The 25,266-nt window shown below is 40.6% G+C and overlaps 1 protein-coding gene across 1 annotated transcript in view; it reads right to left on the reverse strand.

The window, feature by feature from the left end:
• Positions 1–25,266, reverse strand: part of RNF17 (ring finger protein 17) — a 79,362-nt gene that overhangs the window by 33,438 nt on the left and 20,658 nt on the right. Inside the window, exons 10-18 of the mRNA XM_011375476.2 lie at positions 18,326–18,633; positions 16,089–16,247; positions 13,958–14,147; positions 12,974–13,142; positions 11,518–11,708; positions 10,557–10,698; positions 4,747–4,900; positions 2,494–2,609; positions 1,498–1,618 (exon numbers count right to left, since the gene is read on the reverse strand). Coding sequence (XP_011373778.1) covers positions 1,498–1,618; positions 2,494–2,609; positions 4,747–4,900; positions 10,557–10,698; positions 11,518–11,708; positions 12,974–13,142; positions 13,958–14,147; positions 16,089–16,247; positions 18,326–18,633 — 1,550 coding nt within the window. The remainder of the gene's footprint in view (positions 1–1,497; positions 1,619–2,493; positions 2,610–4,746; positions 4,901–10,556; positions 10,699–11,517; positions 11,709–12,973; positions 13,143–13,957; positions 14,148–16,088; positions 16,248–18,325; positions 18,634–25,266) is intronic.

Consider the following 25,266-nt stretch of genomic DNA (forward strand, 5'->3'; position numbering starts at 1 on the left):
AACTATGGTACAACTAGTGTTTGGATGTGGTTGGTATAACAATTAAGTGAGAAAGAAAGAAACCCGGGGAGTCAAGGTCTTGACGGGTTGGCCAAAGGAAGGGACATTCAGGGAGGAGCTGAAAACCAACAGAATAAAACATCGCAAGGAGAGCTGGGAGCAGAGCTGTCCAGGTTAACGCTGGCTTGAAATCAGGGGGTCCCTGGAGGGCTACGTGGCCCTGAATTTATGGCTCCTTGCAGAGGAGCCAGATGTGAAAATTCAATAGACTAATGTGATTTCTCTAACCATATTCCTCAACATAACTATTTCTATAGAACACTTTCCTGTATCAAAGTGAGTAATGATCACAGATATGTCATCATTTCTAGGTTATGTGACCTCGAGCAGCTGATCCCTGAGGTTCAGTTTCCTCAATGTAAAACAGGCTAATAAACTTATGATGGCTGGGTTCATAGAATGGTGGTATGATAAAAGTCAAGAAGTGGATATAGTAAAAATGACCCCTGCATGTGCCATAAATCAACCCTAAGTAAACCTAGTCTATGTATCCTGCACTGGCACTCATCATAGCCCGTGCTGGTCACAGCTCTGGAACACAGCAGGACCCCAGATAAAAGCATTCCCAAACCTCCTGTCCAAACCCCTTGGAACCAGACGAGTGTCAGAATTCCTCTGAGAAAAGTTCCACCCTCAGTGGATCGGAGCAGCAGCCACAGGCAAGCATCACCATCCCAAAGTGGCACAAGGGCATGTCTTAGAGTAATGTTGTTTTGTCACAGTGTCGGTGACATGCGGCAGGACATGACTGGTATACACTGACTGACCTATGGAGAAACTGGTTTTGTTCTATGCTGTTTCTCTTAAAGTCACAGAATCTAGCTATGACATTAGGTGAGGACTCACTCGCTGTGTGAATAATTGCTGTAAAGGGGACAAAGACCACACACATCCTCATGGCGGTTCAAATCAGTTTTTGTCATTAACTCTTGATTTTTACAACTTGTTGCTCAGTGCCAGCCTAGGTCTCAGACCCAAATTATGCAAAAAGAAATTTCTTCAAAACATGCTGAAAGCCTACCACTGAATTCATTTAAGTCAAATGAAAGGAAAAACAAACAAAAACTACTTGCCAGTTATGTCCCATCTCCTCTCACTTTCCTGCCCATTAAATGCTGGTACCCGACATGCAAAACCTGGGCCAGAGCCCTCACAGACGTGCAGAAAGCAGTAAGGGGAGCCGGTGCCCGGCCTCTGGGCTCTCAACAGGCCACCAAGAGTGACCTGGTCTTTACCGGCACACTCTGCCTCATACGCTGATTTCAGACCCTAGAGCCTGCAGAAGATGTTATTCTATTTTATCCAATTTCAATAAATATCATCTATTCTTACTGATGACATACTGAATCAATTCATAAGATCTGGAGAATGTCATGTTATTCTCATTTAAAACTATGTATGAACACATAGCAAAAAATAAAAATGAAAATAACTTACTAATGACTGAACATGTCATAAATTTATCTTGAGTCTTTTCTTCAAATTTTTCTTTAGCTTGTTCAGACCACTGCGTTGTCTTTTTACACGGTTCAATATAGGCCAGCTTACATTTAATTGCCTGTGTCAAACAAAATTGCACCATTAAGAAAGTAAGCTTAATTTCTAGTTATTCTAGAATTAAAATAAAGTTTTATGTGTGTTCAAACTAAACTTTGTGTTTGAATTTAATACATATTTAGAAAATAAATGTGCAAAGATGTCTATAACAGTACTTTATAAATGCAAATAATTAGAATCAAAAGGGTATTTGGTTGAATGAATTGTAGTGTACTCAGATACTGGAATAACAAGCATTCATTAAAAGAATCACAGATACTTATGCTACATGTTAAATGAGAAATGCAGGTTACAGGACTATATATATTCTAAACCCATAATTGTTCAAGACACAGAAGATGCATCTTAGAAGTACATTTTTCAAAAACACTGAATACTGAGTGATTCCCCTTGTTTTGCTCATCTATATTTTCAAGTTTTTCCTATAACATTCTATCCATTTTTAAAATGAAAAATATTGCTCAATAACAATTCAAATACCATAGGAGTACACGAGTGAAATAATAAGTCCCTTAACCTTGCTTATCGATGGGGTGGGGGATTCCAGGGGCAGGATAAGTCTTTTCTTACTCTTCTAGACATCACTCTTTCTCCTGCCATGTTATATACACTAAAAGCTGCCGACCAAGAAGGACTTACAGATGCGAACGAACACACACACACACACACAGACACACACACACACTTTACAGTTAATGCTTATCTGCTGAGACATGCACGCTATTTCTTGAACAGCAACAATTCTCTATAGCCTTGCAACAGACATTATTTATAGATAGAAACAGTAAACAGAAGATTCCTACTGCAAAAGTGACTTCTGAAGCGACTTTTACGTATATGCTAAAATTCCAACCCTGTGATTCACAGTAAGATTACCTTCTCTGGGGGATTCAGAAACTCATCCTTTATTTTACGCATTTCTCTAAGTGTTATTTTTGCAGTATTGCCAAAGTCTACATATTTAACTTCAACTTCACGATGTCCAGGCAATCCTTCAAAAATTATGAAATTAGAAATCACAAACTTGGAAAGAACACAGAGAACTATCTAGCAAAATGTAGAATGATCTATAGTCAACTAGATTAGAATATTTTTATGTTCAACATACAAATTTAATGTTTCAAATGTAAAAAATATTTCTAATATGTGAACTTTAAAAAATCAACCATAATTCATAGTTGTGAAGACTTGGTGAATGGGAAACTAACAAGATATCCAAAGGACAAACAAAACCAGGGTAACAAAATAATGATCAAGTGCTCGGTGTTATGGCCTAAAAGATAAGAACTGGGGTTTCAGTTTGACTGGGTCAGAAACCTAGCTCAGTCCCCGGATTCCATGTGACTCTAAGCGAGCTAATTAACAGCTCTAAGATACTACTCTGAGCAAGTGACTTTTTCTCTTCAACCCTCATTATTTCATCTGTAAACTGGGCATATCAAAACAATCAAATCTTGTTAATAAGATTTTTTTTTTTTTTGCGAATTCACTGGCTTAAAATACTTTGTGAAGCACCAAGCACAAAGCAAGCACTTAATAAATGTTTACTGTTAGTCAACATAGGTGATCAAACAAGGCAAAAGATTTAACTATTAAACTAAAGATTCATTTGCATGATATCTAACTTAAAAGTTTTTTTTTTTTTCAATTTCATTTTGGAGAATATTGTGAAAAACAAGCAGTGACAGATCTCTATGTTAATCTAGTCTCTATATTTTAAGGATACCAAAGAAATCTCTGGAAGTTTCAAATATATCGAAGTTTGAATAAAGATCTATCACAAACTGACCTTTTTATAAATGCTCAAAATAACTTCAGCTTCTCTCGCACGTATGTACAGTGCAACTAAACTTGTTGCCATCACTTTCAAATTTAAGTACCAATACGGAGCACGTAACTTCAGTATGGGAGAGTACAGGCATCCTTTACTTCTTGACAGAAGTGAATGCAAGTGGAACAACATGGTACTCTAGATGCCACTTCCAACGACTCAGGCCCTAGTAGTAGGTATCGGTGGCAATCAAGGAGACACTCGCCACTGTAAGCGCACGGTGAGAGGCGAGGGAACCTCTCCCCACTTCCCCAGTAGATTTCATGCTAGAAGGAGATTCTCAACTGCACCGATGCCATGAGGTCCTTACATTCCTCAGGTCTCTGAATGAAGATGCAAATAAACCCACACACGTGGGATGAAATTTAAAGAGCATTTTTACTCACGTTACTGACCATGCATGAGAGGAGAGTCAGGAGACATGGAAGGTCTCAGAATTTACCATTTATTCTCTCTGAGGAAACAATCAGAAGATGTTCCACCAAAATAAGGGAGAAACCGAAGAGGTAAACATGGGATCCCAAAAACAAGGGGTCCCACACAGAACAGTGAAGTGTATTGCCAAGTAAAATAAATTCCCAGAATAACAAAATTATAGTAAGCCTAGGGGACGAGCAGTCTAATTGGAGCAGAAGGTGGAAGGGTGTGTTCACCGTTAAAAAAAAATCAAACAGACACTATCTGAAAGTCTAATCATGTGGAAAACTGTTTTGAAGTATTAAGAAGTTGTAACCATAAATTAAAAGAAAATAAAGTGAAAAGCCAATGCAATTCTTAACTCAGAATTAAACAAAGTATACTTTATGGCTTAGCAGTGAAAATATTTACATAGAATATTAACTAAAAATTTTCAGACAACTATGGGTGCTAAGAAGAGAATAAAAGAGCTGTAAGAGATCTAAAACATCTATCATATAATAAATAATATCTGAGATTGAAATATCAACAAAATATATAACATTATTTAGAAGAAATAACACCAAAAGAAACAGTTGAAAGAATTAAAAGTATTTGTCTTTTAGAAAGAGAGTGGAATGTAAGTCATTTAGCATTATTTAACATTTTAAGTAAGGCAGACATTAAAAAACAAAAAAAAGTTAAGTCCTAGTCAAATCAAATGAAACCTAAGGGGCCAGAGATTCATCTCCCAACATTATCACTAGCTTTCTAAACACAGACGACAGAGAAAAATGTTAAGACCAAATAAGACAACCACCACGATTCGATGTGCACCAATGCAAATGGCAGCAGTTTTTAAGCATAGCATTTTTCTGTAAAAACAGTATGCAGCGTCCTACCAATGACTTTCGCTCGGTACCAAACTCCATCTTCAAATTTAGCTACACAGGCTTGATCTTGAACTGGACAGAGGATTTCCAAATTTTCCCCATCTTCACTTTTATAGAAATCTTCAATTGATTTTAATAGAAATAAAAAATCCAGGCTCTCTATCTAAGAAATAAAGGGATTAAAACACTGTAGTTTCAGAGACACTTAAAATTTAAATGTTTGTATTATAGGCACCGCTCATAAAATTAGGAAATTATAGAACAGGAATTAGACATAAATCAATTGTTATACAATTTATATTTGAAATATTTTAGTTCTAAAGAATTATATAAAGTCAGTACGTATAGATATAAAACATTTTAAGAATCACATTCCTCCAGGAATCTTAAGTGTATGTCCTTCTCAGTATTTTACAACACACAGACACTTTTTCATGCTTTTGTTTTTTATCAAAAATGAGGTCACACCATTCGTACACTTTGGTAGCTTGCATTTTTCTATCAATTTTCAATTCTCTGTTTCGGTAAGTGTTCCCACTAGTACGTCTAGACCATATTTAGATTTCCCCAACAGACCGAACTGGTGTTCGGTCTGGCTATCTCAGTAAGTCCAGTGCAGCATTCCTTTTTTTTAAAAATGACTCTATGTTATTGAAGAGAGTCTGCTATTTTTCTGCAGAATGACCCATTCTTTCGATTTATGTGGTCATGTTCTCATGCTGTTATTTAGCTTGTTCCTTCACTGAGTAGGGTCTGTCCCCCCGAATTTCCCCAAAGCTGAAAGTTATATCTACAGATGTGATGGATTTAAGCCAACCCTTTTTGGTTAGAATACATAACTAAATCTTTTGCCACATCAAAAGACATAACATTACTGAGTCACCATGAACATGCTAAGACGCGTCTGTGGACTAGTGGGATGATTCCGGCCCCTCCATCGGACGGCTGTGCCCCGTGGTGGCCATGCCCCGTGGTGGTCACCCAGTAATTCATGTGCTACTTTGGCCTCATATGAATGCCCAGTTTCCTATTAACCATCCATCTAATAATTTTAAAGTGAGTTGAAAAAATGTTAATAATTTCAGGAGGATTTATGAAATAACAGCATTATTGATTAAAATAAAGCTATTATTAAGTGAGACTATTTGGTTACCTTAAAACACAGTTCCCAAAGTTCCTATAGTACCTAAGACATAGTTCTTAAAACAAAATCAAAGATAAATGGTTGATTATTTCTCAAAATACTAATTCTTCAGGTTAAAAAATATTTTAAAATATACCTCAACTGACAAAAAAATTAGGTTTTTCTTTTTTGTGAGCATAATAATACATACGGAAATTTTCTGAATCTCTCTTTTCTTATTATTTCATTTAAATTACTTTAAAAACTACTTTAGACTTTCTGAACTTTTATTTCTAAGTACATGTTATTCCTATTCTTTAACAGGTTATCCAAAGTGAACACTGAAAAATTCGAAAGAATGACAATCAGCAAAACAGCTGACTAGGAAGCTCCAAGCTATTGTTCTACCACAGAAACATTGAAAAAACAAGAAATCATCTAAACCAACTTTGTCAGAGCTCTTGAAAACAGTCAAATGTTTACAGTAAGCAAGCAAACACCCAAACGAGCTCTTGGCATTCAAGGTAATCTCTGTCCAAACATTTGCTGAATACAAGCTAAAGGAACAGAGACTTTGGTGATCACACACAAGGAATATTCTTTGCAAAAATTGTTTGGAAAAGTTACACAAACTGACAACTACAGTCTTTGACAACAGAAGAAAAATCCAGCAAACCCAGGGTGGGGAGAGGGAATCAGATTTTCAGAAGGCGCACAAAGAAAAAGGAAAACATGACTCATTCAAAGGAATTAAAAGAGAAACTGCCCCTGAGGAAGCCCAGATAGCGTACTTACTAGATAACGACTTAAGAATAAATGTTTTAAATATGCTCCAAGAGCTAAAAGAAAACTTAGACAAAGAACTAGAAGGAACCAGGAAAACAAAAGACAAACGAGAGAGAAATTGTAAAAAGGAATCAAACAGAAATTGTGGAGCTAAAAGTACAAAAGCTGAAATGAAAAATACACTAGAGGATTCAAGAACAGATTCGAGAAAGAATCAATGAATCCGAAGATAAGACAATTTAAATTATTCAGGGAGAAGCAGAAAGAAAAAGAATGAGGTGGACAAGAGACTAAGGGACTTGTGGGACACCATTAAACACAAGAATATATGCATTATGGGAATCCCAGAAAGCGCCCAGAGAGGAACAGAAAGATTTGAAAAAATCATTCCTCAAACATCCTAAATTTGATGAATCTACAAATCCAAGAAGCCCAATGTTATGAGTTGAATTGTCTCTCCCCAAAAGACAGTTGAAGTCATAACCACCAGTGGTGCAGAATGTGACCTCATTTAGAGACAGGGTCTTTACTGAGATAATCAAGTTAAAATGAGGCCATGTGGTAGGCCTGAATCTCATGATTGGTTTCCTTATTAAAAGGGGTAAAATGGGCACAGAGACACACACAGAGAACACATATGAAGGCCGAGACTAGGGTGAGGTAGAAGCCATGGAACACCAAAAACATCCAGCTAACCATCAACGCCCAGGAGAAAGGAACCAACGCCCAGTCCTCAGAAGGAACCAACCCACGTGACAACCTGATCTTGCATTTCTAAGCCCAGACCTATGAGACAGTAAATGAATGCTGTTTAAGTCACTTGTGGGGCTTTATTATGACCATCCTAGGCAACGAATGCAGATTTTGCTGCTGGAAAGTAGGGTGTTGCTGTAACAAACACCTACAATGTGGGAAAGGCTTTAGAATTGAGAAGTGGGTAGAGGAGAAAGAGGTGTGAGGTGACTGAATAAAAAAAATCCAGATTGCCTCGAAAAGACTCTTGGTAGGAATATGAACATTACAGGTGCTTCTGGTGAGCTCCCAGACAGAAGTGAGGGCTGTGTTGCTGCATGTGGGGAGAAGGGCCGTCCTCATTACACAGTGGTGGGGAACGGGGTGAACCGTGCTCTGCTGGATGGACACCAGCTGCGGAGACCTTAAGCAAAGTGTTGAAGGTGCTGCCTGCTTTCTCCCTGCTGCTTATGATAAAACATGGGAGGACAGAGATAAGTGGAAGAAAGAATTGCTAAATATAAAGGACCAGAACTTGAAGAGCTAGAAAATTCTCAGACTATCCATACTGTGAAATATGAGGAAGCATGCTCAGGAGAGAACACCAGGGGTGTGGCTGGACACTGTTTTATGAAATAACCGTATTATTGATTAAAACAGAGCTATTATTAACTGGGACTCAAGAGATTACAGGTGTGTGAGTCGTGGGTCCAATCAGTCTCCTCAGCAGATACTCTACCAGCTTCAACTGCAGGGGATAGAAATGGGCATGGATGAAGGAGGGCTGCTGGACTGGTGGGATTCTGGAGGCAGAAGGTGAGCTGATAGAGCTACCGGCCATGAACGTGTGTTATCTTCTAAGGAACAGGAAGAATGACCCTGAAGGTGGTTCAGAGGCTGGTGTGTCTGCCACTGCCACCACGGGCCCAGAGGGCACACGCTTGAGAAGCAGGCCTATGTCCTTCTCTGTTCCAAGGGGTGAGGACAACTCCCCAATTCCAGTGGGTGAAGCTGCTGTCGGGGCTGAGGGGGCAGGGCCACCACCCCAGTGAAAGAGCTAAAACTATAAAACTCTTAGATGAAAACAGTGAGAAAGCTTCGTGATGTTAGATTTATTTGGCAATGATTTTTTTGCACATGACACCAAAAGCATGGGCAACAAAAGAAAAAACAGATAATCTGCACTTTATCAAAGTTTGTGGATCAAATACTGCTATCAACAGAGTGAAAAGGCAACCTGCAGAAGGGCAGAAAATATCTGAAAATGATAAATCTGATAAAGGATTAATATCCATACTGTATAAAGAACTCCTAAAACCCAACAATAAATAATCCAATTAAAAACGGGCAAAGGACTAAAATAGATATTTCTCCAGAGAAAATAAATAAGTACATGAAAATATGTGCTCGATAATATTAACCATTAGGGAAATGCAAATCAAATCCAGAATGAAATACCACGTCACACCTTAAAATGGCTAGTATTTTTAAAAAGGAAAATAACAACTGTTGGTGAGGATGTGGAAAAACTGGACCCTTATGCATTGTTAACAGGAATGTAAAATGGTGCAGCTGCCATGGAAAACAGTTTGGCAGTTCTTCAAAAAGTTACACAGAATTAGTATTATAATCCACTAATTCCACTTCTCATTATATACTGCAAAGAACTGAAAGCAAACAGCCAGACACGTGCACACCCATGTTCCTAACAGTGTAGTCACAACAGCCAAAAGGTTGACACGATCCAGTGTCTGTCAACATATGAATAAACAAACGTGGCATATACATACAATGAACATTATTCGGCCATGAAAAGGAATGAAATTCTGATGCATGTTACAGCATGTAAACATTATGCTCAGTGAAATAAGACCAATACAAAAGAAAAAGATTGTTAGTTTTTCACTCAGGAGGCACCTAGACTAGGCAAATTCATAGAGAAAGAGTAGCACAGAGGTTACCAGACCCTGGGGGAGGGGCAACGGGGAGTCGCTGTGGGTGGGGACAGAGCTTCTGTCTGGGAAGATGAAGAGCCCTGGAGGTGGACGGTGGGGATGGCTGCACGGCATGAGGGATCTGCTCAGTGCCCCTGAACTGTGCACCTGATGGTTAAATTTTGTTATATTTTACCTCAATTTAAAGCACTAAAAATATTCAACAAAAGAAAGACGCTAAGTTCTACTTCAGTGCCACCCAATCTGGCGGGTCACACCAGGTGTTGGGGGCGGCGGCACGGCATGGTGCGGTGTCTCTGCGGCCCACGTCCACTTTGACTCTGCCCCTCTGTCCTGCGCGGCCTTGGGCCAGCTGCTCCCGGCCTTAGGTTAGTCTCCACACCTAAGTGATGATAACGGTGTCTCCCTCATCGGACTGCTGTGAACACTGAGTTAATTCACACACAGCATCATGGCCCTTAGAATGTGTTAATTCACAGAAAACGCTGACACAGACAGAGAGATCAATAAAATGAAATTGTTGTCAGAAGCCGTCAAACCCATCAGTCACACATCCAAAATTTAATATGAAATGCCTTTCATCTGAAACTCTTTCGGTGTTCAAATTCAGAAAATTATCTAATAATAGTCAGTGAGCCCTGAGACACACACAATGAGAAACAGGTTTCATCATTCTGTTTTGTCGGCTCCACGTGCCTTCCTAGTCGCTACAGCGGACCCTTGAACACAGGTCTGAAACTGCATGAGTCCACTTACGTGTGGATTTTTTTCAATAAATAGGTGAAAATATTTTTGCTTCTTTGTGATTTTCTTAGTAAAATTCTTTCTCTAGCTTACTTTACTGTAAGAACACAGCATATAATACATATATGAAACATGTTAATTGTTACCAGTAAGGCTTCTGGTCAACAGTAGACTGTTAGCGGTTAAGTTTTGGGGGCACCCCGCGAGGTTCAAGGATCGACTGTAGACTTCAGACGGTAGCAAGAAACGTTTACACGTTACACAGCCGTCACAGTCCTTTGCCTCCACGTAACTAGCTTGCGTGATGAAGAATTGCTTCAATTTACTGTGAATCACATGAATTTCTTATTTCAAGTTGCAACTACTAAGAAACTTAAAACTACAGATGGTTCAGTGGTTTGTTTGCTCTAAACTTCACACTGGGCACTCACTGTTATACATTTCCACTTAAAATTTGCAAAGGAACACTCTATACTTACCAACTGAAGATAGAAATCAGTAGGGCTATTTATATGACAAACCATAACGGAAACATCTGTCATTTCTTTAGGCAAAACAGGTGGATGATAGTGTAAAGTCGTATTTTTTTCAGAGTGACTTCTTGGTGATTGTGACCTAAACCTAATTAAAAGCGTAATTAAAAGCATAAGCAAGAGCCATTTTCTTAAAGTCTCTCTTCTCTCAGTGACTTAATTTGAAAAAAGGACTTGGACATTTACTGATTTATCTACTGAGTATTCCCGGTCCAATTTCTCCCTTCAAACTTTATAACACTTCTTGGTATTGTCTCTAATTATCAAACCAAGTTAAAGAAGATGTCGTCTCACAGCTCAGTAATTAACCTTCCAGTCTGCGTTGGAACATTCTTGAGCTGGACCTGCAGGTTCTACTCTAAGTCTCTCAGTCTCTAGCAGCACTCGTCAGGCCAGCTGAGGGTCTCTGCAGCCTCTGCCAGCTCCAAGACTGTTTCTATGTGTCTAGGACGGAACCTAGTTGGTTCACTTCCAGAGCTGTGTAACTGCTCACGACAGAGAGTTAGTATCCCCATTTCTATGGTTACGTAATCACTTCCGGTCATCGGAGATGAGCGAGAAAGGACCTTTAAGTATCTAGGTTCATACACTGAATGGAGTAGTTAGAAAATTTAAGTCAGAAACTGGTAACTACAATTCTTGAAACCCTAGTGAAGCTTGATAGCTTGTGAAGCTATCAAGTCTAAAAAATGTTCAGTATCTACAAAGAGTGTCTATTTTCTTGATTTCTTGAAATCAAATTACCTGAATGTAGCTTTCAGAGACAACTGTCATTAGAAAGCTGCCGGCAGTATTTTTAACTTCCTGGACTATGTTGAGGTTCACTTTAGAGACCGTAGTTTTTAAAAGTAAAACCTACTATTCCAATTTATAGCTATAATCTCATAAAGATAACTAAGTGACCTACCTCGCCAGCTCCATAAAAACGAGTGCGTCTCTAAGAGACACAGGCATGTCGCTGCTTATCTTGTTGGCTGGTGGCTTCTGCAGATCCACAATAAGCAAGCCATCTTCTTCTCTAAAAACTTTCATTAAAACGGCCTTGTTATTTACCATTTTCAAAAATTCTACTTTAGCTTCTTCTCCCCAGCCTTCACTCTGTAGAGACAGTTAAATTCCAAAGTACTTAATAACTATAATTAGCTCTAACGGTAAAGTGCTCTGGACTTAGCTTTATACCGACTGGAGTCTGCAAGTCTGAGCAAAGGCACCACACCAACCACAGACAGCGAGCAGCAGCCAGGGCCACCAACCCACGGGTAGCTCTACGTGCACACGATGCACGGCCACGCTCTGACTGTGCACACGCAGGCCCATGGTGTGCACAAGCTGCTGCACTTTAGGGCTCAGTCTCACTTCTGAATATCATTAGTATGAAGACTATAAAAATTTTAAAACAAAACAAGCATTAGATACGAACTTTTCATTTAAATGATGAAAATCAAAAGGAAAATCTGAAAGTATAATGAAAGCCATGTCATACAATTAATTCGTAATCATCATCAGTTAAATTAGTTCCCATTACTAACAACGTATGAAGTATGGGCTACTTAAACAATAACAAAAATATTCATCCATTGGAAAAAAAAATTTTTTAGGTTAGTGTTTGAAACTTTAAGTACCTATACCTAAAGTAAATTTCAAAGGCCAAAACTACACATTCTGTAAAAACAAAAAAATAAAACATCTAAAGATTGTATGAGTTACAAACGTAAAGCCTACTCAGAATAAAAGATAAAATTAAAAAGAAAAAAAACAATCTTACCATTTCGAGGAAAACACCAGTGCTTATATTTTTGTGTTTCCCCTTTTTATTCACATATTCATTCTTTCAATTATCTGTTGAATGCCTTCTATGTGCTATACCTAGCTAAGTGCTGGGAATATAATAAGCAAAGACACAGCCTCCTGCTTTCACAGACTTCATAACTGCTTAACATATATTCTTACACACAATTCCTGTCTCCCAGGAGTTTTCAATCTTGCTGGGGAATAAATAAAACAAAGCACAATGCAATATGGGCTACGAGTAATGAACAGTGTCATGGAAATAGTGAAGAAATGTTTAGAAACACAAACCACACCATATCTTAATCAATCTCTCCGTATTTATTGACTCCGAAGTTCAGTGGTTGACGTGGACACCTCACCCATTAGGTTTCCCATTAAGAACGTTTCCAGTTGTGGAAACTGAAGCTCATTTCCTCTTTATGGTACCTGCTGGTTTATTATGCAAAACTGTATTCACTAAGAGAATTGGTGCCTTGGACCTACACCCAACACCCAGCAATCTGACTAGCGATACCTAGCTAAAATTGGAGTATTTAGCCCCTCGAAGGAAAAATCATTTAACTTTCACTTACTGAATTCTGTGGAACAATGTCCTTCAATGAGCACGACTGTGCTAGTGGCCGGATGTCTTTCAGAAGCCCTTCAATATATGGTTCCGTCTTCCTCAGCAACAGACACAAGTCACTCGGCGCTATATGCTGCTCGGTAATGTGTTCTGATCCCACCTGGGCATCACCAACTCTAGGAAGAATTCAAGTAACATTTATAGAAAATAATGCTTCAAATCTAAACTTGCTTTCCCCCATAAAAGGCATGCATTTCTAAGGATAGTCTCCTTAAGCTCAATCTTCTAGAAAGTTACATTCTAATTCATACTTCATTACCATATAAATTTAATCTAGCTTTTATAAGCAAAGATGTTGTTCCCATTAAATCTCAATTGCCTTTATCTGAATTGCCTTTCATACATATCTATTCGGTTTAAAGTTAAAGGGGATAATGATGCCTCCAACTAGAAATCTATTGATTCATAGAGCTATGACTATTAAATAGTGATCGTGCTATAATTAATACTGGTCCTTATGACAGAATCATTTTAAGTTTGTTTTCTTTACCTGGAATACTGAGGGAAAGATTTTTGATTACCTAGTGTGAGCCAGACACTATGCCATTTTTAACATCATTAATGAAACTATAGAAATCTGAGTAAAAGTTTTACTCAATCATCCTGCAGCTAACTGTAACACTTTAAAAGAATTACTTTTGTGCACCATCATTCTCTGCTTTGAAGCAACACAGAAGAGTTCTTAAGTTTGATTACATCAAAAAGCTCCTTTTCCAAGCTCCCCATCTAGTAACACTGATAATACTTTAGTAAATAGTAAGACAAATTATAGAGCAAAATAAGAAGTATATGTCTTGCAAGTGAAGAATGATAAATTATTCCTCTCTACCCTTTCCCAATTTCCTTTATTCTTTAGCATCCACCCCCCGCCTCCATCACAAGTTTCTAAACAGGCCAGGGACACACACATGATCCTTATAAAATACCATACCCCTTGACAATTAGGACTTCAGAATTTCCAAAATCTACCATGAATATCTGTATTAGTGCAACTTCACAGACTGAGAGTTTGGTTGGACTAGAATGTTTTCTAATATCTTCATTTTCTATCGGAATTAATTCAGTGATAACTCCTCGACACCATATTCCATTTTCAATACTGCTGACGAATACCGCTGCACCTAAGTAATGAGGAAGACAGATCATTATTAATGTTTATGGAGAACGAATAGCTAACGAGCTCTAATTTAGGAACATATACTTTAGTTTCACCACTAAGAAGTATTAATTCATCTATCTACTGATGATACAGTACTATGTCAAATGCTACGAGGATAAAGGCAACGCATGATGATGGTTCCTGTTATGTATTAACTTATGAGCTAAAAGGGGAAGTAAAAACAAAGACTACTCAGCAGTCACTTACTGAAAACCTATGTTTTTATGAACTGTAACAAAGGTGAACGAGACCACCCTGCGATCAAGATGCTCAAGAAAGAGACGGACAAGTAAAACGACGCTCACACACTGTACTTGCAATGGTGCAGCCTCCCCACACACACGCATACACGCAGGCATGCGCGCACCCTAAAACCTGTATGCACACACACGCATACACGCAGGCATGCGTGCACCCTAAAACCTGTAGAATACTTTCATGACATAAAGGAAGAAACGATGACCTTCTCTTGGTTAAAGAGAGTGAGAGTAAGGAAACAATGAAAGGCAGAGTGTGAAATGCCCAAATTAATATGCAGTGCAGTTCAGAGAAGGGGAAGATGAACCAAGGGCCAAGCAGCAGAGGAAAACCTTGTGGAGGGACCAGATGGCTTACACACCAACCAGGAAGAAAAGAGCAAGGGAGAAAGAGGTCTGCATGAGCATGCTTTAACTATGAGCGCGACGCTGTTCTCGGTGCTTCGTGTGTGGACTCACTCACCCCCACAACAAACCCGCAGACACGGTGCTTACATCGCGCAGGTGAGGAAGCTGGGCAGAGACACTGAAAACCCAGCCCAGGCCGCATGGCTTGTTGAGAGAGAAAGGGAGAACTGAGTCTCAGAGGCCACCCTCCCAAAACCAAGCTGCTCGTGGAGAGGATCCGGTGAGACCTGACCACCGATCACACACAGAAGGACGCTGTGGAACCCCTCTGTACATGCTAATTAAATCAGGACTGTTGGGAGGCACATCAGGGCAGCCTTCTGAGTTCCACCAAAACCTTTGTTTGCCCTTCAGATTGTTGTTGACCCTTCTCTTAGGCTGATATATCACATAACCAATATCCTTCATTTTAAACTACGTGCTATTAAACCATTCTTATAACAGATGAGATAAAAGTCTATTGAAGCCATCTGTTGTTCTTTATAATGAAGAATGGGCAGTAAAAGGGAATGAGAGGGTACCCCCTCCAAAGCATCCTATCCCATTCCTTCCCTTATCACTAATTTCTCAAAATATAAATGAGTATTTAAATCATATATATTCACCTTGAAATAAAAATTATCTTTAATTTAAAATGAAGGATGAATTTTTGGCTTAGAACATTTTCTGAATCTAAGCTGAGCTATTTTGGGCATGTATTAAATTCTGAAGAATTATTTGCAACCATAAAAATTTAATTCTACACTTCCCTCCTCTTACATACTGATATTTGTTATTTTTTAAGTTTTAAAATTATTAATTTTTGTCAGAAGTATATGATTTTAGGCTTCTGATATTCTGCTAAGCTGCAGTAGATGCTGCCGTCCTCCAGCATCTCAGCAATTATTCTGTGACATCAACGTTCCCATGCGGACATTGGGGGACTGTAGTCACACTACCAGGACGCGTCTTAGAGGAATGGTTTTCCCAGGAGGTGAGAGGGCAAACCACACAACCCGCACTGGGTTTCGTCATTTAAAAAACTCACCTCACTCTGTAATGGAGCTTTTCTGCATGTCTCATACAGCAATCAATTTTAATATTAAGCTAATTTACCTCAATAAAATTTAACTATGTTAAATAATTCCAAAACTCTTTGCTTGGAGCATAAATCTATATTATAAAAATCTATATGGGTTGGCCAAATATTACAGTATTTACATAAACTTGATATTTACGGTTGGAGTAATGCTTCATACCTAGCTCCAAAATGTCTAAAGGATCAAGGTGTAAGCTTTCAGTGCAAAACCGATTCACCGCCTTTTCCAATACTGTTGCCTCTTTTATTTGTGAATATCTCCGGACGTAGAAGTGGCAAGGATGAATCACATGACTTACAAACACCAGCTCTGGAGAGCCTGGATAAGGATATTTAAACCACGTTAATAAACCACAAGTTAGAGAAGAATTCACAAAAGCTGAATGCAATATCCTCTACAGAACATGCCTGTGGCACAGTAAACTCCAGCATACTTAGGTCCCACAAGAGTCTAAACCCAAACTCATAAAACTAGACTGCTAAACAGACTAGCAACCGGAACTGCCACTGTTTACTAGCAAAATGTGTTAAATAAGTGGAACTGCAGTTCCTGTGGTGGGTAGACTGTGAAGTCAGTTCTGTGCTATAAATTCCCTGTATCACAACAAAACTTTGCAGTTCATTTGTGAACATATTTGGAACTCAGAGCCCCACTGACAAAGTTTCTAATACAATCCCCAAACCCTGTTTCATCTATTCTATCCCCAAAGAACCAATTATGAGCTCATGGCCACTCTGAATCTCAAATCCTACCATGTTAGAGGTGTGAAAAGACGTCTGAGCAAAGCCGACATGCTAAGCAGCACTAAGGGAAAGAGGTGTGTATTTTGATGGAGGTATTTATGGAGGTATTTTTAGGGCGGGCAGAGTTAAAAGACAGAATTTTTTTTGTATAGAAAAGTAATTAAGCCAAGTATTGTACCTGATATGAAGATCTCTGGAGTATAATACTAAGAAAGGGATTAAAAGAATAGAATACCATTCTTTCAATTCCTTTCTTTAGGTATTAATAGATATGCTATATTTTCTATAGAAAAACAACCCACGTGTATGTTTGTATATGCATAAAGCAGCTCCGGAAGGGAGGGAGCCTGGGTGGAAGGGGGATAGGTTAGGGGAAAAGTTTCACAGGGCATTTTAATGCATATATTTAATTTTTGAACAATGTAGATGTTTTATCTGGTAAAAATGTTTAAAAAACAAAGACTAGGAGAACTGGAGTTGGAGACAGCCAAGTATAGATGATAAAAGTTGAGCAAATATATGTCGATTATCTAATATAGATGACAAAGAATAACATCCATGTTGAGGATGGGGTAGAGATATATATGTGTCACTGGATAGACAGTTGAGAGAATTGTTATACATTCCAGAAATATTTTTGCCAATAACAGCCAAAACTTTTAACGTTAAAAAGATATTTTCGTTATCAGGACAATTCACTTTATTCCCTGCCTCCTGCTGTGTAACAGTTACTATACATACAGTGAACTCCATAGACAGCATCCAGTTCTGAGGTGTTAAAGTACCTGCTTTTGATCCAAGAGGAAGAGACGATTGTTTCTGAAGAGGCTTGTCCAGATATCTAGGTGTCTCTACAAGATAATCTGTGAGGCATGCTTCATCACAATAGGAAACAAGGCAATTGTACTAATTTTATTAAGTTGACAACACGTACTATTGTTTAAAAAGCTGCGCCTGAATTGGCAAAATCCTGGAATGGCAAGACCCCTTGTATCAGTAGGTGAAGTCCTGAGAGTCTTAATTCACTGAGATGTCAGTGATGATAATGCAGTAGAGGAAGGGAAAACAGCATGCCCCTTTTTTTATTCAAATGTCATTCTGGAGAGTCAACCAGAGAAACAGATGTTGGCAGGAGAAAGAGAACCAAGCAGATCCTGCAAATGGCCCTAGAGAAGACTGGCAGTGTAAGTACACACAGCAGTATCTCTGTGTTAACAGAGAGATGGCAATGTTGGACATCTAATCCAGTAACTATGATGCGCTTAAATGTTATAAAAGATGCTACTGTATTCATAATAGTTCATTTTATAACATTATATCTCAGAATAATGACCTAAGAGAAATTTAAGCAAAGTCATGAAATTGCTTCTACAACTCTCATTTATATTTTCATTTTTTATACGAGGTTTATACGTGGAACAATAAAAAGTCAAATACTCGACTTAAATCAAACATTAAATTTACATCTCAGAATTTAGCTATATCATTGTATTAAAAATAAAGATTATCCTAACTTTAAAAAATGTGACAGTTGGGGACTGGTATAAGCTAACGGCAATACATTTCTGTTAAGTACAGGGACAGGAAGGTACTAATTTTGTTTCCAATTACAAACACAATATATTGTTTCCTTGCTTTTGTATTTTTACTCACTTTCCAGGTTCTCTTCAATAATTTCTTCAATGATCACGTCAGGGCTGGATCCCATTCGAGGCAGAGCGGCAATGGTTTTAGGGGATGTCGTTGCCACGATCTCTTTCTGCGGCTGGAAGGTTCTTGCTTCTAAATGCACATCACTGGTTTCCGGTTGCAAGGGAGGTGGTGGGGCTACATTAGTTAGCACAGACACATCGACCTTTTTCTCTTCAGGTGATGGGTGTGTATCGTGACAAGAAAATTCCTTTTCATGATTATATTTCTTTTGAATATTCTGGCCATTTTCATTTTCTTTGGGATCACATCTGTTTAAAAATAGAGAGGCGTATGGCCACTTTAAATCATTTCATAACATTTTAATATCCTTTCCATATAACAGTTAATACTGGAATACACACAGAGGCGGAAAGTTACATAGTTGCCCAGGGGTATTTTTAAACAATTTTACTGATATATAATTTAGACACCAGAAGATTCACTAATTTTTACTGAATTTACAGAGTTGTGCAACCATCACTGCGATCTAATTTTAGAACACCTCTATTACCCAAAAAGGAACGTTTGCCCATTCCCAGCTCCACGTGAGCCCAAGGAGTTCAGGAGGGCCACGAGGGGGTCATCCCTGAGCAGCTGAGAGCCTGAGAGCCGCATCAGACATCGGGCCCTGAAGGAGCTGTGGACGCGGGTTTTCAAAAGACGTCATCCTGATCTGGCTTGGGTGTTTGATTTTAACCATTTTCCATTCAGAAAAAAAAGTGTGGCTCGCTGCCAGTGTTAATTTTACATAAACACGCTCTTTGAGGCTGAAGCAAATCTAGTTTTCAATGTGAAAATGCAATTCTTGGAGTTATTTCTAAACTGAACTTGTCTGTAACCCTAATGTAACAGAAATACACACGATCAACATCTATACTTCTTTTCGTGTGGTACATTTCGAAGCACGGAACACCACAAAGCAGAACATCACGTTTCGCATAAAAACACTGTGTGTCTCTCCAGGTCTCCTCACCGTCCTTGTCGCTGTGCGAGCAGCACGCTTGCAGCAACCGGCTGGATTCCATTTCCCTGATGTCTGTGGCGTGCTCTTGGTAAAATGTTTTCCAGACAGGCGAGGAGGCATGACGTCATCAGAGCACGGACGACCTCGAAGACACTGCTGTCTGGTCTGTGACGCTTCTCCAGCATTCTTTCAGTCAACGTCAGTCTTACGTGGCCGATCGTGTGCTCGGGACTGTTGTTTCTGAGCAGGAGGCAGGAGTTCAGCACTGTAATGTGTAGAAGGTGGCGAGAACGTCTTATACCCAAACCTGTGCCTTTTGCGCTCAGTTGGCTAAGAAGTGAGCGTCTGATCAGCCGAGATCGCTGCTCCCACGTGCTCGTTATAATCCAAAATGACACACGGCTTCCTAGTTTTCTTTCCACTTCTGTTGTCTACTTCAACCACAGTGCCATTGTGGAATGTTGACAACACTGTCACCTCCTTGGCATTTCAGTGCCGTAAGTTCACCACAGAATCTCGCTACACTCATCCCCTTTGCAATTCTTTTTGTCAGATCATTTGGCATCTGTTTTCTGTCCAAACGAGCTGTTCCGACTGCATTGATCCTGTTTTGATGTAATTCTCTGAAAAGCATAGGAGATATATGGCAAACACTGGGGATGAGGTTACAACTGTGATCCGCGAGTTATCTCAAGGTAAACGTTGCAGCCGCAGTGCTGTCAGTGAGTATTCACGGGGCAAATGGGATAAATTATGTTAAGATTATTTATTCTTTTAATCACAGGCTTAAAAATAAAGTGTAGGAAACAGTGAAAAGTACAATCCTGACCAAATGATTAGAAGCCTCTGCCTTGGCTAGAAATTGCCCTTAGTCTGAATCCTTTGGGTACGACTACTCAATGGCCCTCTAACCCACGGCTGGTTATTTACTCTGTTTATCCATATTTTTCTATCGTCTTCACATATCCACACCGATTTAGGCTACCCAATCTGCGAGTATGGAAATTCTATCAAAGAAATGAGTCTGGGTTTCAAAAGCTTGTATTTAGATGGATTCAGCTTCATCACAGACCATCATTTAAGAAGCATTTCAGACCTAAGAACCGACGAAGGCAAATGGATTCAGCAGTGACACCTCATCTGTCTCTTCCAACAGAGGACGTGCACTTGATGCAAGCCAAGTCAGTACAAGTTGAACAAAGGTTGGACACCTTTGGAGGACACATGTGCACATGGTTTGCGATTTGAACGTTTCATCTTATAACTCTCACCTGACCTCACTAAGACATCTAACACTGTCGCCTAGCTCCGGTCTCATAAACCCCTCCTTGGCTGCTAGAATGCCACTGTCTTTGGGCTTCTGCCTGCTCCTTCTTCATTTTTTTGTTTATTACAGGTTACTCTTTCTCTGTCCTAAAATCCTTATTTTTCTAGGGTACTGTCCTTGATTTACTTCAATACCAGCTCTCACTGGATAAATATGTTGTCCAAATTACCACCTGTCATCAGTAGATGCAGATTATGGTGACGCTTTCCCTAAAAACTAGGAAAAATCTTAATACTGAGTTAAATTTAAGATCAATAGACTCTTAGAATGCTTTTGATATTAAAAATATTTGATGGTAACTATATTCAAGTTATGATGACGTCTAAGAGAGGGTATTGATTGAGAAATGATTATCCGCAGGAGCTTGAACACTGAAGTCAGAGGCAGACGTGGGCCGGGGCTCCACACTGGGCAAGGGACAGGCACTCCGCAAGGTCCTCTCTGTGGGGCAAGATACGCAGCAGGCTCTCCAGGCCTGGTGCTGCTAGGCTATTTAATCTTACTCCCTGTATTCCAAACAAGACTGCGACAAAGCACCTCGAGGCTGACAATCTGGCTTCTTGTGTCTGTCTGGATACTGGAAGAGAATGCCCGCAGCAGGATCCCAGCCCCTGCCCTCTGAGTTAGTAAAAGGGCATTCTCGCTTCATCAGTTTTGTGAACCTCCTATGAGTTTTCCTAGCTCAGCGTGAATCTGCTCACATCTGTTTCTGAGCTTACAAAACTGTGGGCTGGACTCCGCTCAGTCCTCTGTGGTGGTGAACTGACTGATGTTTCTTGGGGGATGTCTTACTTTTTGGGGGAGTTTCTACAACACCGATATTCTGACTCCTGAACCTAGAATCAAGTCCAAGACATCTTCTTAAGCCCCAGCACGTACAGCCACTGCCATGTGGACACTTCTCCTAGATATGTAGTGGACAACAGTCACTTGGCACATCCACCATCTGGCCCTCTCAACTGTCCTCCTGCACTCCCAGTCCTGGTGGTTAATCCCAGGACCCCTGACCTTAACGCCAAAGCCGGGCCTGTAAACTGGTGGGGACACTTCCCCACCCTCGTCCCCCATGCTCACACCAGCACTAAGTCCTACCGACTCCCCATCTGGCACTTGCCTGACCTTTCACTGCCAGCATCACCACCTACATTTGGTTTCTCATCATTTGCTGAGACTATTGACAAAACAGTCCAATTGATCTTTTGGCTTCCAGCCTCATGCTCTTCCAAATAATCCTCTAAATGGTCACGGAAGTAACTTACAAAAATGGAGCCTACTTGTTTGCACTGTCAAGCTGAAGATCTCCCATTGGTCTTCTGCTATCTACAGCTGTGCCACCCAGGAGACCTTCTGGCAACCATAAAAATGTGCCGTGTTGTCTGATGTGGCGGCTTCCAGCCACACATGGCCACCGAGCACTTGAAATGTGGCCAGTGTTAACTGAGGAGCTCGATTTCTCAAAGTATTTAGTTTATGCTTACATTTAAATGGCCACCTGCGGCTAGTGGTTGCCGCCCTGGACAGCACGGGTCTAGGAGATAATGTACAGATGCCTCTGCGCAGCAGCAGCAGCATCCAGGACTCAGCCTCCGCGTGCTCTCCGCCTGTGCGGGTCCCTGCGCGCAGCATGGCATCCATCGCCCAGGCGCTTCTTGCTGCTGGGATGCCCACTTCCCTTTTGTCCTCCATTCCCATTGCTCCTCATTTTCACGCATGAGGGAAAATGACATCCTTTTCCAGGTCCCGTTACCCCGAAAAACCGACTGTTCCCTTCCTTTGCGTCTCCATTGAATTCTGCACATAACACCACAGCAGGAACGCGCTCTGCCATTCTCGTGTGTCATCCTCGACTGTAACTTCTCTGACAGGTATCTCAGCAGTCAGGGTGTGAGGCCTGGTACAGAGTCTGATCAATGCTGGCTGAACGAATGAGGCTCAAAAACAACTCTGACACGTATAACATTGAATACCAATCCCTTCTAGGCCTCTGAATTCTTAAATATTTTACATAGGATATAAGTGATAGAAACTTTTGCCCTTTATATTATTTTCAACTTCTGAATCATACATACTACACTAAGCATCAATTTTTCTCTCTTAGGCTATCAGATGCTCATCATATATTGCCTTTTTCTGAGGTGGTTCTGTTGTGATTCCTTTTTTTTGACAATATTTTTCACTTATACTCGGCACACAACATTGTATTAGTTTCAGGTACACGGCATAGTGATTTATATCTATATAACTCACAAAGTGATCACTCCCATAAATGCAGTACCTCTGACACCACAGTTAACACAGCATTATTGACTATATTCCTATGCTATACTTCTATCCCCGTGACTGTTTTGTAACTGCCAGTTTGTACTTCTTAATCCCTTCCCTTTTCACCAACCTTCCCAACCCCCCTCCCACCTGGTAATCCTAAAAATGTTCTCTGTATTTATGAGTTTGTTTTTTTGTTTATTTTGTTCTTTAGAGGAGTCCCTGAGCCCTGGGCCATGGATCAGTACCTGTCCGTGGCCCATTAGGAACTGGGCCGCACAGGTGGTGAGCGGCAAGCAAGCGAGCGAAACTTAATCTGTATTTGCAGCCACTCTCCAGCATCAGCATCACCGCCTCAGCTCCGCCTCAGATCAGGCATCAGATTCTCATAGGAGCACCGGTCCCTGGTGGCACAAAGGCTGGGGACCACTGCTATAAAGTCCACTTATGTGTACAATCATATGGTATTTCTCTTCCTCTGACTTACTACACTCAGCACAATACCTTTTAGGTCCATCATAAAATATCTTTTTCCATCCCTTTACTTTTAGTCTGTGTCTTTTAATCTGAAGTGAGTCTCTTACAGGCAGCATATGTAAGGTTCTTGTTTTATCCATTCAGCCACCTTATCTTTTGATTGAAGCATTTCTTTTTCATTTGAAGTACTTGCTGATAGATATGTAGTAATTGCCACTCTTTATTCATATTTTTGATATATATTTTTTTCTTCTTAAAGAAGTCTCTCTAATATCTCCTATAGTACTGGCTTGGTGGTGGTGAACTCCTTTAGCTTTCTGTCTGAGAAGCTCTTTATCTGTCTTTTGACTCTAAATGACAGCTTTGCTGGGTACGGTAATCTTACTTGTAGGTCCTTGCTTTTCATCACTTTGAATATTTTGTGCCAGTCCCTTCTAGCCTGCAAAGTTTTTGAGAAATTGGCTGCCAGTCTTATGGGAGCGCCCTTGTAGGTAATTGCTTTTCTCTTGCTGCTTTTAAGATTTGCTCTTTGAATTTAACCTTTGGCATTTTAATTATGCCTTGGTGTGGGCCTTTTTGGGTTCATCTTGTTTGGGACTCTCTGAACTTGGGGTTGTATGTCTATTTCCTTCACCAGGTTAGGGACATTTTTCGTCATTATTTCTTCAAATAGGTTTTCAGTTCCTCTGTCTCTCTCTCTTCTCCTTCTGGTACCCCTATAATGCCAACGTTGTAACACTTGACGTCGTCCCAGAGGCTCCTTAAACTATCTTCATTTTTTTTGGATTTTTCTTGCTGCTGTTCTGACTGGGTGCCCTCCGCGTCCCCAACTTCTATGTCACTGATTCGATTCTCCATTGCATCCACTCTATTGATTCTCTCTAATGTGCTCATCTCAGATATTGTATTCTTCGTTTCTGACTGGCTCGTTCCCTGCTGCTTTCCATTTCCTTTTTTATGGAAAGTTAAAGTTCTCACTGAGTTCATCTGCTTTTCCCCTAAGTTCCTTGAGCATCCTTACAACAAGTGTTTTGAACTCTGCATCTGGTAGATTGCTTGTTTCCATTTCGGTGAGCTTTTTCTGGAGCTTTGTTCTGTTCTTTCATGTGGGCCATGCTGCTTTGTGTCCCCATTTTGGCTGCCTCCCTGTGTCTACTTCCATGTGTTAGGTAGGGCTCCTAAGTCTCCCGGTCTTAGTAGAGTGGCTTCGTGTAGTGGGTGTGTTGTGGGGCCTGGTGGCACAATCCTGAGGAGGGGTCCGGCTGCAGGCCAAGTTCAGCCACAGCCTGTGTACCTCTGAGGCCACCTGCTAAGAGTCAGATGGCTGCCACTCATGCTGGGCTTAAAGGTGCCTCAAGGGGCCAGGTCAGAAACCGAGGCTGGCTGCCACCAGTGCAGGGTTTGGGCTTGCTCAGCAAGAAGTCCGGGCCCGCCAAGGCCAGGTGCTGCTGCCTGGGTTTTATGAGACTTTGAGGGATTTTAAGAAAGTCCGAGCAGGAGCCAAGACAGCCCATTTGCAGGGAATAAACCACTGGAAGCAGCCTGCGTGGGCCCCCACATTGTGAGGGGTGGGGTCTCAGGGAATCCCCTGGGCAGAGCGACCTGTGTTATCCAGGTTGTTGGCGCCTGCGTCTGCAGGCTGGGAGAGGGTAGGGTTCAACAAAGGGACAGTGGCTTCTGCCTGTACCTCTGCCCAGGAGCCAGCCACCCCTCCAGCCCTGGCCCTGAAGCCCATCAGCTCTGCACCTCCCCGCATGTCCCTGGCACCCCTCGAGCAGCTGCCCCAACAAGGGAGCTCAGAGCGGCGAGTCTAGCAGTGAGTTAGGCCGGCAGGCCCCTAAGAGGAAGGTCCCACTTCCCACAGCCCTCCTC

Source organism: Pteropus vampyrus, unplaced genomic scaffold (genome assembly GCF_000151845.1).
Source record: "Pteropus vampyrus isolate Shadow unplaced genomic scaffold, Pvam_2.0 Scaffold272, whole genome shotgun sequence".
Lineage (NCBI taxonomy): Eukaryota > Metazoa > Chordata > Mammalia > Chiroptera > Pteropodidae > Pteropus > Pteropus vampyrus.